Source organism: Trachinotus anak, unplaced genomic scaffold (assembly GCF_046630095.1).
Source record: "Trachinotus anak isolate AG129_WGS33_773 ecotype Australia unplaced genomic scaffold, CSIRO_AGI_Tana_v1 ptg000028l, whole genome shotgun sequence".
In the NCBI taxonomy this organism is placed as follows: Eukaryota; Metazoa; Chordata; class Actinopteri; order Carangiformes; family Carangidae; genus Trachinotus; species Trachinotus anak.
In genome coordinates this window covers 9,432,727-9,451,749 of record NW_027273879.1, presented here as the reverse complement: position 1 = coordinate 9,451,749, position 19,023 = coordinate 9,432,727, and the positions used below count along the sequence as shown (strand labels likewise).

At 40.2% G+C, this 19,023-nt stretch overlaps 1 protein-coding gene and 1 long non-coding RNA gene across 7 annotated transcripts in view; one reads left to right on the top strand and one right to left on the bottom strand.

The window, feature by feature from the left end:
- The window catches only part of LOC139611405 (mediator of RNA polymerase II transcription subunit 13-like), a 78,458-nt gene that overhangs the window by 52,073 nt on the left and 7,362 nt on the right, over positions 1 to 19,023 (bottom strand). For all 5 annotated transcript variants that reach the window (XM_071466084.1, XM_071466085.1, XM_071466086.1 and 2 more), the window contains one exon: positions 9,222 to 9,459. In XM_071466084.1, the coding sequence (XP_071322185.1) occupies positions 9,222 to 9,459 (238 nt within the window). The remainder of the gene's footprint in view (positions 1 to 9,221; positions 9,460 to 19,023) is intronic.
- On the top strand, positions 4,756 to 9,364 carry LOC139611407 (uncharacterized). 2 transcript variants are annotated; one of them, XR_011686308.1, is made up of 3 exons: positions 4,756 to 6,687; positions 8,239 to 8,309; positions 9,229 to 9,364. It is a non-coding gene; the product is annotated as an uncharacterized lncRNA (long non-coding RNA). The 2 variants fall into 2 exon arrangements; XR_011686307.1 differs by having other exon boundaries at positions 4,756 to 6,768.

Genomic DNA, 19,023 nt, shown 5'->3' with positions numbered 1-19,023 from the left:
ATAAGCATTGCTGCTCTAATCCACTTGTTGGTCACATATCTTTGTTGCACCAGCCAACCACTGAGCTGATAATGGATATGCACAACCCAGGTTTTTAATTCACTCCTATCTGGTTTTGCTCTTACATCCACTGGTAACTGTGATGACAGCACAAATACACTGGATGATGCTGAAAATCATTTCAAAGTAAGATAATGGCAAAAAAAAAAAAATGCTTTGCAGGTGAATTTGTTCTGGGAACGTAAAACCCCGCATTCACAATATGTTGTTTACTCATTTCTCAATTGCCTTGTATCCCCGTGCTATTTAGTTTGCAGTCTTTAAGACCATTTTTGAATTAAATATGCACATAATTTCTCCGAGACAGTGTGGTTAAGACTCCCATCTCTGGAACAACATTCACCCCCAGCTAGGATTGATTCCAGTCAGATTTTTTTTCTGCTGGATTTCCCCTACTTTGTATTCCTCTCAGTTTTACGGTTTCAAGAAAGGAAAGCAAATCTCAGGGTGGTGGAAGGCTCTCTCTCGGTACAAAAAAACAACATAGATATTTTGTGTAATAATCTCATATGGAGGCCTTAATATGAGGGCAACACAAATATCTTAAATCCTTTATGTGGCATAGATCTGATTGGGATGCACAAGATAAATATTTCAGCAACCTTAGAGGGAATCACTCTGATCTTTCAGCATAGATAAATGCTGCTACGCACCGTTAAGTGGAAGGCCCTCTAACTCTTCCTCCTGTTCCTGCGTTCACCTTGACCACATGCTGTTTTGGTGGCACACAGGAGCACCGCCCATGGTGTTATCAAAGTCATCAGCCCTTCGTTTTCTGCTGTAGAAACTCCTTCTAACTAGATAACGCTACACCCACGCACTCATCAGCAAAATCCAAAATCAACCCTATTATGGTCCTCTTGTGTCATTGTAAATTGAGCATGTTTGTGGGCTGACAAAACAAACTGACATTTCCATTTTAGTGATCCAGCTCATGGATTTTGTTCAGAGTAATTTATGATGAGTGCGACACCAGAATAACTTGAAATTCATAAATCACCAGCCCCCGGTAAAGGCTGCAAGGTTCAGCGGCCACACAGCACATGTAACACTTATAACTGAGTCCTCATTTGTGATAAAGGGCATCTAAAAATTTAATAAAAGCTATGTTTGAGATTTTGACACTCTTTTGTACTATTGGAACGGAAAATAATACACAACTGCATATTAAATAAACATTCAACTGAATCAAAAGGAAAAAAAAAGTGCTCCATTGACAGAGCTTCCAGAAAAAATAACACACTGAGTAACAAATATTTTAACTTTATGAGCATCCAACCATTATACCTGCATATTTCACTTTCTTTGATACTGAATAGATTTTTGATAATGATATGTTTATTTACAAAAGGTGAAAGCAGATAGGTAGAGACTGAGATATGACTCAGATGTAAGTTTTGAAGTTGTTATGGGAGAGAAATAATGGCTCATCTAACTCAGGTGGGAAAGTCATTCCTCCGCAGGGAAGAAAGGAGACTGCAAGGCCACTGCAGAGAAAGGGGTAAATAATTGGACAATTGTACCAGAACAAAAAGAGCATGGACTAGGTCATGACATGAAAGTTTGAGTTTTGTTTTTAAAGTCAGTGTGTATCACCCTGCTGCAACAGTGCAGCATCAATTTGACAGGAGAAATTTAGGGGGACTTAATACTATTCTGGCGGCAGCTTCAGATGTTAGTAGTTGTGGCCATAGTCTGATTTGGGAGATGTGGTGGGTTCAAATTATTGCTGTGAGGTGGGGCTCCCACAGCAGTTTGTTATCCAAGTCACTGCGGTGTTGTCAGTATTGATGGGGAGGTCTTGCACTGGGTTTGCCAAAAGAAAAACAGCAGCACAGCCTTGTCAAGGTTGAGCTTAAGGTGGTGGACAAGCATTCGACTGGAGGTGTCAGGGAGGCAAGAACAGATGAAAACCGCTCGGCTGAGATGAAACTGTATCAGTTCCCAACTGTCAGGAAAAGGAGGGTAAAGGCAGCATGTTGCTGGTCCCAGAGCAGCAGAAAAAAAAAACTATGTAGTGTGAAGACAGAGCCAATGACTAGAGTCTAGAAAGAGAAGAGGGGGAGTCCCAGCAGTAAACCCTGGGGAATCCCGGTGGAGACGATGTGCAGTAAAAATAGAGAACCTCCCTGCAGTCCATCAAGTTTCCATCGATAATGTGGAAGTAAATACCTAAAGCACAAAGGAAGAAAGATGGGAGGAAATGAAGATTTTCTTTCTTACAGCTTTATCCAACAGTGATTTTTGCAAATGTTTGTACATATGTCTGTCTAGAGGGACAGCAATAGATTTTATAAACTGCCAGTAAACTTCAGTATTGAAGCATTCATCCCATTTTCATTAGTTTTCATATGTTAAAACACCTTCATGTATCCCAAATGAAGCCTTGCACACCAGTAAATGCACATTGAGGTATTTTTGGTACTTTCCAAAAATGTGGTGTAAGACTCCACTTCTCATTTCAGAATCACTACATTGTGCCATGTGATCTGTTAGCAGTAATGTTACTACTGACAAATTTCCATTTGGTGTAATAGGTTAACTACAAATTATAAACAAACCCAAACCTTGTCTCTGCCTACACTCCTCTATTTTTGTTTTCAAACTGGATGAAATACATCTTTACTTTGAAGGCTCAGCAGACTATCATTTGGCCTTCTTGTGTCTGCCTCTGGTCGGTATGATGTGGCTGCTGACTGTGTGTCTGTATGCAGTCAGCTGTGACTAAAGCCTTGTTTACAGCGGACACGACTCAGACACATTTTTAGTCACTTGTTTCCCAGAGCAGAAACACCTTAACTTTGACCAACGGTACAGTCTGCAGCAGCCCTTCGCAGGTTCCCGCTGCATCGCCCCTACACAAGCACCACACTGACACGTGCAGATGCAATAACATTAATAATGGCTGCAGAGCCCGAGCTGTGGCATAAGACTGACTGGGTCATTTCAGTGGAACAAAGCCATCATTAATGTTACTGCTGACACCTGTGCTTTTCCTGCTATGACAAGTCAAAACTATCTGCCGTGAGAGAGACCTACACACCTACTTCAACAAACCAATAAATCATTTACTTCTTTCTCACACCACAGTTGCCTTAGCAACGCAATGAATGCCACTTTGGGTAATAGGTTGTAGTTCTAGTATAGCCGGTAGTGCCGATAATTACACTAAGGTATAATTCTGAAAGGCACTTTATCAGAATCAGAAAAACTTTAATGATCCCTGCAGGGAAATGGCTTTGTTACAATTGCTCAAAACTCAGTTAGGAAACAGGAAGTAGATAAGTAAAATAGTAAAAGCCACAATAAAAACTACTGTAAAATAGTAATAATAATAAACACACCGTCAGTGAACAGATAAAAATGTAGAAATGCAAATGTGCAACTAGTAAAAAGTGATGTGCAACATAGAATCACAGAAGTGCAAAAATGCAAAGTAGGTTAACAGTAATTTAACAGTAAATTACCCGTAATTTAGTAGGTCCAATGACACTGAATACTCCTGTTTAAAGGACTCACGTGTGCAGGTGTATCCATACTTAAGGATGAATTGTCGAACTTGCGCACACACACACTCATCAGTACATTAACTGTACTCAGTTGGCTGTATTTTATATAATAAAGTGGGAATATTGTATTGATGATGCCTTTTATAATTAGTTCATTGTTCTGTTTAAATACTCAAGTAATTGATGTTATCTTTCAACGTCTGTGTGTGTGTGTGTGTGTGTGTGTGTACATGTTGTGATGACACTGCGATGAATGACTATACAGCCTTTGTATGTGTCTGTATATAAGGGAATCTGCTGGATGGTATGTGAGTCACACATTAACTATCGTGTGTGTGTGTGTGTGTGTGTATGTGTTGTACAACCATGTGTGTATGTGCCTCTACATGACAGCCTGCATACGTGCTTTGTGTGTGCGTGTGTGTGTGTGTGTGTGTGCTCATTTATGAGTCATGTCCAAAATATGTCACTTTCTTTCCGGCTGTGCTGGCAACATGTTGATGATTCAGCCCATTCAACACATTAATCCTGTTTCCTCACAAACTGTACTCAACCCAGACTCTGATTTAATATGCTGTATACATTACAGGCCAATGCCATTTCATTTTAAGAAAGCACGCTACCATGTGTTGAACATGATGTTTAAACACTTGTCACTGAACCAAAGACAATATCAGAGAGAGCTGGAGCACAATGAGAGAGCAGCAGAGAGGTAACACTAGATCATAGCTGCTCATGCTGCTGGCACTATCTCAAAGGCATGATTTATTTAGACTAAACCTCTGGTGCAATGATTCATCACCTTCAAACAATATCAAGACGTTCACATTCAACACATCTACACTCCAGTCACACTGCAGGATTCATGGCTTCTTCATCACAATCGCCACCACACTCGACAGATTTTTTTTTTTTTGCACAAGATTTGCTTTTTTGTTCCTTACTTGCAAAAGCTTCCGTGATTGTAAAACAAAAACAACTGCCCTTAGCAAAGTCAGCCAAATCTACCCCATCACCTTAGATCAAATGGGTATCAGATGGGCCTCTTGGTGGCACTGAAAAGTGAGTAGTTAGCAGGACAGTCAGAGCAGGAGAGGCATTTGTCTCTGTAACAGGATGAGCTTGTATATAGTAGTGGCCGGCAGTGGCCAAGCTACAGCAAACGCAGTTTGGTCAAACACTTATCTTCCTCTCTTGTCTGACTGTGTAAACATGTTAATCTGTTTGCATGAATAATAACCAACCAAATGTGTTACCGCATCTCATGTTTTCATTTTCCAGCACTATTGATAGCAACTGCGGTGTTGCAGTGCTACCACACTGCGTAAAGTCTTCATGTGTGACCTAAGTGCAGCTAATTTAATCATATATCAAAATGGGGAAGTTGTTAAAGGTGGTTGCCCAACACTGTGTTTGACTGACTTGACTATGAAGTTCTGGGTAATTTCTCAGCAGCTTTTGTGTAATGCTGGGAATAAACATCAGTGCACTCTATGATTGGTTCTAGGAAAATACCGCAATGGCAATTTAGGAGTTCTACATAAGAGAGAAAAGGGAAATGCTGGATAACTTTTAAAGGCTTTACATGGGTCGTCCAATATTCTGGGAAATACTTGTATTTCTTAAAAGTCAAATGAGATGTCTGTTCATCCATTGTTTTTACAGAGCAGCAGAACTGAGTTTGTCTTTTATCCTGGATTATATTATATCATATCATATCATATTATATTATGAAGTCGCACATCAGGTAATTGATCATGCACAGGATATATGTCATTAAATCATCATTATGTTATTAATGTTACAGTTTCTAATATATCATGTCTAAACAATGACCTTTATTTGGGTCCCAGATTGACCTCTGGCCCCTTTGCACCCTCCTCAAATTCCCACCTGTTGTGGAGTTTGGGCTCTGTGCGTATGTATGGGACTCCTCTCAGTTTCACAGGTCACAACAGTTTTTATTGTTTATATCTTTCTAATAGCTGCCAGCGGGTATACTGGAAAATAATGAATGTAGTGTAAATAAAATTAGGCTGAATATTTCTACATTATTTTTGCTTAAACATATGCAGCAGTTCAATGAGGTGATTTCCTGAGCACATGTATTTGTTTAGTGCAAATCGCCATCCTCATGCCAGTTTAAACTCGTTGTGTATTTTGTTACAGTGATCAGAAACAGTGATTAAAGCAGTTTTTTTTTAAACTGAATTTAACTGTGAAATTGCACATTGTGTGAGTCTTTTCCTCATTGTTGTGTAAGAGGTGTTAAGCAACATCCTCTTCTTAACCATTACATAGCAAACGTACCTTTAGAAAATTCATCCATTCACTGCTCAACTGGCAGAAAAGACTCTGAACCATCTAGGCAGATAATTTAACACATGCCATTACACACACTGCTTTAATATTTTCAATATGACTCCAAACATAATTAACCTGCTGATTATTCACACTAAATGTGCCTGACAAGCTGACAGCTGTAGCTCTTCAGTCAAATTTGCGTAAATCAGCATTTCTGAACGGATGAGTGTCTCCATTGTCAGAATAAAAACATGCTTTTTTTATGATATGGCTCTGGCATGTACTGGCTGCATGGTATATCAAACCCAAAAACCTTCTGACATGATGAACAGACAACAATAAAAAGGCAACTGCATGTCACATACCCTTCCATATATTGTGTAACGCAGCCGAGACTGTGACTACGCAGGAGAACAGCGTTAGTCTACTGCTGTCACTGTATTCAGGAGATTTTTTTTGAAGGTAAATGTTGGAAAATTTGAACCATTTTTAGCCAAAGCTGAGGGAAAACTATTTGTTTCTTCCACTGACCTTCTCCTTGTTTATTTTCATGCATAGTTCTGAACTTCCCGAGCCAAATTCAAAGAGATTTTCAAGAAGTGGAAGCCCCAGTGTTGCATGTCTGCTTATCTTATGCAGTATCTACAGTTAGTGTGTCATCACAAGTTCAGGAAACAGTTCAGCACATCATGAATCACATCAACAGAGTTTTTGTTAATGTAATGACCAGGTCAGCCGAAGAACAAGCAGAGCAAGGAACGAAGAGAGAGGGAGGAAATGAAGGAGAAATCTCATGAGGAACAGGCTGACACAGGTGAGAGACAAAAGAGGTCAAGGCAACACGAGGGAGAGAAATCTAACACATGAAACATTCCCACAGTGAACAGATACTCAGGTGAGCAGCTCAGCAACACTTGACAAAACACTGACATTCCTTGTGTTACAACTGGTTTTAATTTGGAGGTAATCCGGCTTCACTTTAATCATCAGTTGTCAAGTGATATTTTCAGTGCTGAACGGGAATTTTACAAGAAGACCTGTGAGTTTTTTTAGAAGAAGTCTTATTATCATAATGGTATGAAGCGTGCGTGTCTGTGGGTGTCTGTGTGTCTGTTGAGCCGTGGAGTATTCCTCCTGAGGAGTCCTTCCACACTAACACAGGCTCTCTATTACTCACCAGTAAGATGTTAAATTAGTGTTAATTAATAATACTGATGGCATAAAAGTAGCCCTTGAATTAAAAAAATTGGAACAAAAATTGCCACTGTTTACTTTTTATTATAAGTGAGGCAGATGGTGGTGTAACTGATTAGTTATAGCTTCAGACATCAGTTAATTGTTTGTGACAACGTTCAAGCAAAAATGTCAAACATTTGATGCTCTGAGCTTCTGCAACATAAGAATTTGTTGCCTTTCCTCGTCTTAACATGAGAGTAAATTGGATATTTTTGGGCTTCGCGCTGCTGGCCTGACGAAACAACAGGAGAAGGTGAGCGAGGGAGGAGAAAGAAAGATCACCTTGAGACTGTGATGAGTATTTTTTCACAGTTTTCTGATATTTTCTAGAGCAATTCATATCTTAATCATGAAGATAATCACCAAATTGCTCAATTGTGAAAATAATCAGTAGTTGAATCAACAGCTCTAAATTGAACACATAAGGAATCCCAACAACAGAGGTGGCAAAGTTGTTGTTTGTTTTTTTCAGTTACACTTTATCTTCCAAAGACGCTGACTTGACTTTGATTAACTGACAGTTTTCCATTGTACATTTGTTGAATTGAAGACAAATGTCTAGTTAACACTCATTAGCAGAGAACATCTCCATGCAGTGTATGGATATACAGCATAGACAAATGGTCTTTTACACTACAAGCAATCCTGCGTAATCAATACTCCGGCTATAAAATGAAATGAAATAGGCTAAGATTATTATTAAGTTAATTAGACCTCAACGTGCTACACCAGGCGTGTCATAATTGAACAGCTTGCAAACTGGTGAGGTAATGCTACTATGTCACACTGCTACATACTTGTTATATGGCTTCAGGTGATACATTTTTGCTCTGAATGCCACTGCACACTCACCGTGAGCACCGCAACATAAAAGTACATAAAATACATCAGTAAGACTTTCTCATATGAATCCTGTAAATAAAGTAGAAACATATGTAAATTACCATCAGGGCACACAGTACAGAGGAACGTAGAAATGCATCAGCTAGAAAAATGCTGAGGAGGTGCAGCGAAAAAGGTTATCTCTCATCCCGTGTTTATGATGCAAAGATACTCAATTGAACTGTACGGTGTATTTTTCTCCATTACAAATGCTTGAGCAGCCTGAGTAAAGGACTCTCCCTAACAGCAGGAAGAACATCTGTCAAATATCTACCGCAGTGCCTGAAAGGCCTTTTCACATCAAGTCAGCTTTAACAGGTAACAGAGGACTGAAATTCTCTCTATCGCTTCCACCTCTCCATCCAATTTTCCTGCTTTTTTCCCTCCCGACTGTTGTTCTGCTAAACCAAACCTGATCTAATCCCTCTCCTGTTTCCTCCTCTCCCCGTCTTCCCGAGGCTTAGTCGATATGTTAGACTTCCACACACGTGCGCAGCGAGATAATGCAAATGTTTCTATAAATAGGGACAATAGTGCTGACAGTAGCACTCTCTCAAGTGAGATATCTCAGTGTAATTTTCACTAACACACACACACACACACACACACAATAAATACTGGTGAGAAAAATCCACCCTATTGCTGTGTACTTCATCACAGTGCTAGTCCTGAAGCTGCATATAAACACAAGTTGCAACAGGAAAAACACATTTCAGATATGTTCTATATGAGGCTCAAATATAAGACCACTGCACACACAACAGATCGATGTTCCCTACACATCTCAAACAAACAGCACGCGCCCTGAATCTGCAGCAAACTAAACAACTTGAATTTACATAATACTGAACTCTGCTCTACGTTAGACAATACAGCTCATGTACAACACGCACAGGCATTCTGCTTCACTATATAACTAACATTTATTTGCCACTTGTACAACTCAAATTCATGTTGTACATCTAGTTGTAACACACAACACATATTTCACTACTTCTCAGTCAGTTTTGCATAAAATCTGCTAAAACCATAAGACAACTGTGATCATTCCACCGGTCTATATAATCCAGTGCAACATAAAAAGCAGCCATAAAAAATGATACAGTCTGTAGAAGCCTCTAACCTGAACTTTCAGAGCATAAACAGAAGCTAAAGTGAAGTGGAAAAATAATTGAGATTGATAGAACAGAGAAGCCACACTCATCCTTCATGTCTTTCCCTCCCTCTCACCTTCCAGCTCATGATGAATGACATCGGAGAGGTTCGGCTCCTCGCCCCACCAGAAGATCCACAGCTCCTTGGCATCGGGCTTGATCTTGCGTCGCCACACGCACAGCAGGTTGGCCTGAACGCAGCGCATGAAGCTGCGCAGGACCGGGTCGTCCTGGGCCGGGGCCGAGATCACTGGCCCGTACTCCCCGCCACTGCGGAAGCTGTAGCAACGCCATTTAATGCCCGTCAACTCCGCCTGGGAGAGAAGAGAATAACGATGGAAAGATTGTAGCTGTAAGCAGCCCATTAAACAACCTAAAATCATCAATGCAGCATTGTTATAGTGTGCACTAACAAAGTCATTTCACTCTGTCTTCCGTTCAAACATGATTAAACTTAACATAAATGCCTAAACACTTAATTGATTCACTGATTCAAGTCAATTAAATAATCTGATATCATTTCTCAAGACAAAAACACTGAATATTTTTCAATTCAAGCTTCTCCAGTGAGAGGACTTGCTGCTTGTTCTTCTGTTTTATATCACTGTAAATTGAATATCTTTGGGTTTTGTGCTGTTGTTCTGACAAAACGAGATTTCTGAAGTCATCAACTGGGACTCTGATGGTGGTTGACATTTATAGACCAAACTAATAATCCATTAGTCAAGAAAATAATCAGCAGATTAATTGGTAATGAAAATAATCACCAGTTGCAACCATAAATATAATTTATCATTGTATATTGTAAAATTGGTCTTCAATTGCAATTATATTTTAACTGAGCATTTATTTAATAGCCTACCCTATACCTTTATATATGAATATGTTAAAAAATATCTCATATGTAGGTGAAATTAAATAACTATTTTGCATAAAATCCCTGATTTGGCTGCACTTTTCACTGTGTGTGCAGTGTGAACCTCGAGGCACTTCACTACACTGAACATAGATATTGTGTTTCACATAAAAGAGACCATCAGACGATGCTGATTCGATCAATAACTGCACAGACGGTGTCCAATCATGTTATATTTTCTCCAGCTTCCTGTTTACATTGCTTTGATCCTTGTGTAAATGTTTAACTACATTTCATGCCTCCCTGTTGTGTCGTTATAACCATATTTAACTTATACCTTGACTCACTGCTGCTGTAACGATACGATAAAGTGTGTGTGTGTGTGTGTGTGTGTGTGTGTGTGTGTGTGTGTGTGTGTGTGTGTGTGTGTGTGTGTGAAGGAGTGTGGAGAATGACAGCGAGACATAAAGGATGGCCTTGAGTGAAATACAGGGAATGAACTACTGCACGAGAGACAGCATTGAAATATAGAGGGAGCCGCCACAAAGAGCGAGAGAGACATGAGAAGAGGAAATAGTGCCGGGGTCAGTGTTTGGAGCCCGGCCCAGCAACTGACATCTTCTCCATTTAATCTAATGGGATGATGCGTGTTTATGTTGCCGATTGCAGACTTGAGCGTGGAGGCTCTGTGCCATGATACATTTAGCATTGAGCCAGAAAAAGAGGCTCACATATGCTTTGGAAACTTTTTTTAATGTTTGCATTTGTGCATGAATGAGTGGTGGTTAACAAAGGCAGGACAGAGACTCTCTCAGTCAGTCTTGCTACCCTTTTCTCCTGTGTTCACCCAGCTGTGAGGATCATGTTTGGCACACTGGCCAAGGCACCAAGCCATCCAAGACCAGCGGAGAGAAGAAAAAATACTGATCCATTTTAACACAGAGACAGGTAGACAGGAGCTGCACGCAGAAAATTAAAGCCTGCAGTGTCTTTGAGTGGACAAAGAAAAGGAGGCTCCGTAGCTTTGATGATGGCAGAGAGAGGGGCCGAGGATGCTTGTGCGTGTGTGTTTTCAGCAGGTGTATGGAAGTGTAGCAGGGATGTGTCTGTGTCAGAATTAAAAACAATCCAAATGCATGCATCTCAGGGATTCTGCGCATGCACTAAAAATATGTTGATCTGATCAACACAAAGACATACACTGCAGCATCTTATAAGTGAGTGCCCACTGAGGTATGAACATGACCCCCAGGAACATCCTGACTTCAGAATGCACCCATAATTACAAGCATGTCCCTCCTGTAATGACAGTGTGTGTAATGGGAGATATAAACATTGGCGCTGTGATAAGCCAAGCCCTAAAATTAGCCATGACAAGGTCAAGGATGCTGTTTCTCCCAAAGCAAAGAGGAAGACATCTGCTTGCACTGCCTCGTCACTCCCAGTCAATGTCAAAAGTTCCTTCACTGTTTGACACAGCTGTCTGCTGCTACTGAATCAGGAGCGGAGAGGAGGAGATGAGGAGAAGTGAAATGTCAGAAAATATATTCACAATAGAGGCACACCAGTTGTTTGTTTTATACGGCGAACACAAGATCCCCTACAGATATGTTTTAAGACATATAAAAATATTCAGCTTGGAATAATAATTTGTCTCATATGGTGTTTCCACAAAAAAGTGAATAAAAATATTACCAGTTAACAAGTCTAAAGCTATGTTAGCAGCTCTGTGAGGCTGCACTGAGGCTAAATACTAATATCAGCATGGAATCATGCAAACACGCAGATGTTTAACCTGTGTAATGTTCACATTCTTCACCCTTTAAGTGTGTTAGCATGCTAACATGTAGCATGGTGACAGAGAAAATGTTAGTGGAATCACCAAAGTCAACTATATAGACTTTTGCATGTTCCACCAATTAAATATTAAAGTCCATAGATCCATGTTGCTAGAGTGGCTAAAAATTATTTAAAATACAGCCATTCTCTCTCATTCATTGAAACATACTAAATCTATATAATAGATACAAAAAAAATGCTTGTTCATCCACATCCTAAATTCAGATTTAAGATGAGAATAGAGGAACTTTCCCCCTTCAACAGATGAATTTGAAAACTGCTAAAATGTGCACACTTTTAAGTTATGTCTCTGATAAAAAGTTGTATTATCTGCTGAAATATTGCACTAAATGACCAGAGGCTGCACCGTGTTTTCCCCCTGAGCGCAAACACAGGTGCTGTGAGTTTTCTGGCCATGTGAAAATCACTAGCCTAACACCCTGCTGAACTCCTGTGGAGGATTAGCTGTGGCACAGTTGCAGGAAGAGGAACAGGGCCACAGTCACATGCTCGCAGGCAGATCCAAACACATGCCTGCACACACACATCACACATGGCAGTTGTGATGATGTGCAGACCAGACGTGCTCTAAAACACTGACATGCATCAGGAGGCAGACATATTTTCAGGCTGATGTCCAGTTATTTTTCAGTGATGACAGCGAAGAACTGCCTGTCTCTCTGTGTGGATTTTAGTGGTTGTATGTGGACATACATCCATAAGTGTGTGTGTGTGTGTGTAAGCCTATATACTAGGCTTACTGATGCTGCACTGGATGGCTTCAATATCTCAGCGCACCTCGCCGTCACCATCAGCCCTCTGAGGTCAAAGTAATACCAGTGCTAACAAACAGCCCATTCTCATCTTTATATGAAGTTATCGCTTGTAACAGGAAACAGTGAGCAAAAAAAAAGCTGTCAAGCGAATTGAGCAACTGCAACTTTGGTGACAAATCAGTGTTGTGAATAAAATCCTGCCAAAAAAACTTAAGCTATAATTGTAACATGGTTAGTCTTAAAAGAACAGGGGGCAGTGCAGGTTTTAAACTTAGATTACATTAAATTACATGAAAAGGCAAATGCATTTACCCAAAGCAACTTACAAGTAAGGGACATCAGTCAAGCTTCAGTGCAGCAGGAGACCTCAGTGTAAGTACTAAGTACTACATCTATTCAATAAATGCAAGGGGATCAGGTAAAGAAGTACTTTGAAAGTGCATGGTAAGTGTAAGTTAAGCATGATTACACAGATAGAGTAGATTAGCATTCAGGTATCAAACAGCCACAGGATAAATTATACCATGCACTGACTGTATAAGGAGTATATTAGGTGGTAAATGTGGCAAAATTGCAAAACAAAATTAGAAAGGGTTAGTAAATTGGGATATTACTCCCACTGATCTAAAAAATGTACTTGACAGATCTCATTTTGTGCCATCAGCAGTGGTGACGATGGTGTGCATGGTGTTACATATGTATATTTTGTCAAGAAAGCCGGTAAAGAGGAGGGCAATGATGTATCCGAGACAGCGGTCTGCGTCTCTTTTAAAAACTACCGCAGGAGTAAAAAGGCGACGGGGTCAACCAAAAAGGCGGCGGATTTTGTTTCACTGTCAATAAAACCTGCACTCCTCCAAGCCCCTTGTTCTCCAGGTTGGCTGGTTCAATTTCTGATGGAGTGCAGGACCAAAAACAAGAGTTTTTCCTACCATTGCTAAGACGGACCAAAGCTTTGACCTTACTCTCACCTCTATTATCTTTCTTGTCTCCACTCTCCCTCTCATCTCTCAGCACTCCCTCACTGTCACGGATGCCTATTGAATACACCCAGGACTATCTCACGCTCTCCCTCTCACTTATTCCTCTCTTTATGTCTTTTTGTCTAGTAAACAGAGAAAAGATAACAGCTAACCATATGTTTCCAGAATAGTACTGTGTCAGCACAGAGGAGGTGGAAGATTGCGCTCTATTCCTAGTATTCTATTAAAATAACTCTTTTCAGCTGGCATGAAAATCTGTGTTTCTTCCACTGGGATTGATTCGTTATTTTTTTTTTTTTTTAATCTTTTGTATTCATGAAAATTGATTTTAAAGAGCAACCTAAACTTAAAAGTAGAGAGTTAAAAATCATTTCCTGACTGTAAGGTGAACTGAGCCCAGGCTTGGAGAACACAGTCTGTATCCCAACCAAAGGTCAGCCTCTGTGCACCAGACATGTGCTTGTAATCAAAAGAAAATATGGAAGTCAGAACTTTAATCTTTAGCATACTGCGCTCAAAACAGAAACTAGTGGATAAAGTCAAAACCACGTGACACCCACAGAAAAGAGGATCCCATTTCCAGGATTTGAAAAGGTTTGTCATACTGCAAGTCTCACAAACAGATGCTTACACGTAGTATGTGGTGTATATTGTTAAAAGCTCAGGGGATTTACAATGTAGAGGAAACCTCCATTGCATAGATAGCAGAAGTGAGAGGAAAACACACTTGACATGCACTTTGCAGGAATGCTTCTGCAGACTGAAAACATTTTGCTCCTCCTGTTCTTTCTCAAAAACTTGTGGGACCTTTTGAATGGACCTCTTGAACTTCCCAACATGCAGCTGAATGTGTGTTTGTGTTGTGTTTGGCAGGAAAACACACACAGACACACACACACACACTTTCACACACTTTTTCCGAACCTGAACCCAGACAAGGCTTCGCTACCTCCCGGAGCTGAGAAATGTGAGTATTAACAACATATTCAGATATAACTTGCAGAGCACTTCTTTTTACTTTTATGACAAATGAGCAGTCATTGAGAATGCATGAAAAATAATATTTAGTTTGGTTATATTTAGATGCTCCAGCTTTACTACGGACACCTTTCCTTCTGAATTGCAGCTGATGTGAACATTTGAGCTTGCACCTAAATAGATAGGTGGCTGGTGCTCTATCAAAGCTGACAGAAAAGCGTATGAGAAGCGTCATCTAAGAGAGATGCCACTTCTTTAGGAATCTCACAACAGCGTAAGAGCCTCGCAGTCTGATAGTCTGACAAAGGAGGCACTTTAGGCAATTGAGAGACAGCTTGTATCAGCAGTTTTACCTACTCTGGCACAAGTGAAACACTTATTCTGTTAGAGTGGCATGGCTTTCTCATCAACGTCAAATCTGTTTAGACACTTGACAAGCTGCCAATATTTGGGGTGTGTTCAGAACGCTTGTGATGCCTGTGAGACTTTAGATAAGACTCGTCTTTATCAGACACATGCAACACTATCTATCTCTCTTTGATTCAATGTCAAAGAACGGGAGGAAATTTAATTATTTCTAACAGACACTGTGAAGTACAACTTATTTGAAGTTTCAGCAGAAACACTTTTCATGTAAGTTATAATCCCGTATATTTCAATGAAATCAAACCCTGTTTTTGTACTATTTGTGATCATCATTTTTCACCAGTAGACATTTAATGTATTTACATTCTGTATTTACCACTCTAAATAGTGATTTTCATCGTTAGTGGCATCATTCCGGCACTCAACTCAAATTGCATAACTGCACACAGGAAACAATGCATGTACGTAATCAAGCATTTTTGTGATTCCATCTCATTGATATCAGCCTCACCGTTTACTGTTTACTCTCTCACAGTCATATCAGAGCTAGTTCACATTAAAGGCATTCAACTGGCAAAGCACAGGGTGGCTTTGATCATGAAGCAGTCACAGAAAATTAAATGTATTTGTCATCATGGTTAGCGCTGATCCCGACCGCTCCACAAAACTGCATCTACAAAGCAAAAAAACAGTCATTTTTCTCTATTTTTTTTGGCAGCAGATCAGTTTTAAATAACCAATTAAGTCCTTTTACCATACTCCACTGTCGTGTGAAAAACTACTCATGCTGTACACAGCATGAAATCATGGCGCATGCTACTGTTCATGGCAGGGTGGGGAAAGGTGAAATATTGAGTTCTTTATTTAAACAAGATGAGTTTGTTTGGCTGCGCTGTAAACAGATATACTCTTCTGTTGTATTTCTGGCAAGTAGATGCTCAGTAAGCGTAGTAACTGCAGTACTAAACCATACTTGATGTTACCACAGTAACCACACTATAGTCAAATCAACCAGATCTGATATTTTCCTTGAATGCATCAGAGCTGCAACATTGAAACAGTTCGATTAAAATTCATGTGAGTGTGAGAAATAAGTATGGACAAAGACGATGTAGATTAAACGGCTGTGCTACTAAGCCAGCAGTAAGAAGTCACCAGTTAGAAGAGCCAGTGGCAGAAATCAGAACAGGCAACGACTCCCCCTTCATCAATTAACCCACTGAAATCAAATTAACCCACAAGGAGTCGCGCTCCCCTCTGGCATTTTACACCACAAATGAAGAGCGATGCACATTACTGCACTTGTGAGGGAGCAAGAGCAACACAAAAGCACCAAACAGGTGTAGAAAGAAGGCCTCTGGGGCTGCAGACACTAAACAGATGCTTTTCCTCTGCCTTCTGCTGCCACCTTTACAAGTCCCTACAAAACAAGGGACCGTCATTTGATCTGTGTTCTGCTGCAGCATCCGGCCCTGGGAGGTGAGCAAGCCAAGCGACCTAATTAGAGCAGCGAGAGTCCCCAGGGCTGAGTGACGGATAGACCTGCCAATCACACCGCGGAAAGCCTCCATCAAGCCACGACTTCTCACCTGACACAAAGGGAGGCAGGAAGCAGAAGGCAACAGCAGTGGAAGACCAATAAGGGCATTGAGACACTGTGTACAGTCGCACTGCTGCATCTAAAAGGGCTGATGAGATCCCCGGCCTTTTAGCACATAAAACAACACAAAGCTGCAGCGTCAGACTGCTTTTAATGCGTTATGGGACAGGCCAAAGCAGTGGCCCCGCTTAGCCTAAATTATTAACATGCAAATAAATAAACCAGTCCGTGCTTTACTGGTGTCTCTGGTGTAACTTAATTAAACTGTGACAGGCCACAGGGAGGGAAAAATGGGAAAGACACAGACAAAGACAGAAAAAATGAGACTCACAAAGACGGAAAAACAGAAAACAGAGAGAGAAGTAAAAACAGTTGCTAGGCAACATACAACATCTGTAGGAATTCAGCGAGGTATTCCGTTTTTGAGATTTCTGTCTCCAGGGTTACAGTGGAAATATAACATTTCAAGCACCTCTGTGTCCCTTACTTTACTCTAAAAATCACAAAGGACTGTAACTCTGTGTCTCTGTGTGTCCCCTTACAGCTGGAATTCATGAGCTCAAATTTGTCTTAAGATATTATCAAGCACGTCATACATGCATCACGAAAGACTGGGGGATTACCAGAAGCAAGACATTAACACTGCGGTATAGGATTACTCATTGAGTTTCTTTACTGAGAGAATGATTTGAATTTTATTTTTAAATTATTCAGTGCAGTAATTGCACAATTAGCACTGCATGGAGGCTTCTGAAATGCCTACAAGTAGTTAATAGTCTGATTGTTCCTGAAATTGGGCAAATGGAGCATAAGCAGTATGAAAAATATCTCATTTGGCTTGTAATTTCCTGCATTGATTTTTTCCACAGGGATGCTATTTGAGATAAAATGACAGGCCCGCATAAGTCAGCATGACTTTTCCTTGTTTCATTACACAGCAGATAAACAAAATATAAAGGAGAAAACCAAAAGCAGCAATGCGTTTGTGTTTGTACTTGTGTATGTGTGTGTGTGAGTGTGAGATGCAGGCAAGGCTGGACAATTATTTATCGTAGGTCACACCTGGACAGGTTTCAACCTGCATCTCACCTGGCTGCTGTCTCTAATCTGTTATTTGCTTACTAAGTGGGAGTGGCAGCCAATCAGAGCTTTAACACTAGAAGTCTTCACACACACATACACAGTTTTATGTAATCCACTGAAGTCCAAGTCCTCTTCTCCTGTCCATTCCACTCTTTTCTACAAATACAATGGTCCCATGGCATGTTCATATCTTTTTTAACACCACCCTGCCTAAACACTTGCTCACTCAGTCATGTCTGGTAAATACTCTATCAAACCTTTTAAATCTCACTGTTATTACTGCAAAGGCCATTTATTCCATGAAGCAAGCCAGGACTGAAATTGAGCTGTGCAAATTTTCATTAGCATCTGAAAAATCATGGGTGTCTGCCTAATTCAAGATGAGAGAGAGCGCCGTTTGGCAGCGCAGGGGGAATCAATGCACCACAACCGGCTGTGAATCAACAGTCTGCGCATAATGTGTTTGTTCTCATCAAGTACCCGTCTGATTGGTCACAGATAATCTCTCAATGGAACATGAACACATGATAATTAGAATTTGCAACAGCACAGCAGACAACATTAATGTTTTCCCTCTCTCCCCTTGTTTTGCAGCTCTAAAAGGCACCCTTTAACCTGAGTGTGCTCTAACTGCAATTGAATCCCAGCCAACCATGATATTGGCTTGCAGAAAATATTTGCCCAGTTACAAGCAGGGCAATATCTCCCTTTAAAGAAATTCTCTTTGTCATGGCGTCTGCAGTCAGGTGAAGAGACCGCAAACACACAAAACCTGGGACTCCTGTGTGACGGAACAGAGACCCGCAGCATTACATTTATCTGTTTCTGGGATTTATCTACCAATCAGACAACAAGCCTCAGAATCTTTAGTTTGAACCACAGGATCCTCAGCAAAACACATCCAAAATCTAATAGTTTGTAGGAAAGTGGTGTTAATCTGTTGGGAAAAACACCAGCGTTGCAGGGGAGACGAGTCGGAGTCTGTTGAAGATAACAAGAATAACAAAACAACTCAATTCAGCACATTTACTTGAGGAGTGAACTTGACTACAATTTTAAGGTTTCTACTTAAAGAGGGAAATATTGTAGCCTACGTTAACTCCACTCTATTCATTTAGTAGCTAAATGAAGTCTTCACCTTCTGCACACACTGCAAAAGTCTCAGACCAAATAATTGCTGTCCGTTTCCTGATTCTCTCTCTTATTCTGCATTCTTCCAAGATTCTCAGATTTCTAGAAGATTCCTAAAAAAGGTTAAAAAAGGTTGAAATAATTTGGGTTTTTTTTTGTTTTTTCCCTAAATATTTTGAGAAAAATGGACTCAATAACTAATTATAAATAACTAATAAATATATCCTGTTAAGATGATCACCACTTAACTATATGTGAAAAGTAGA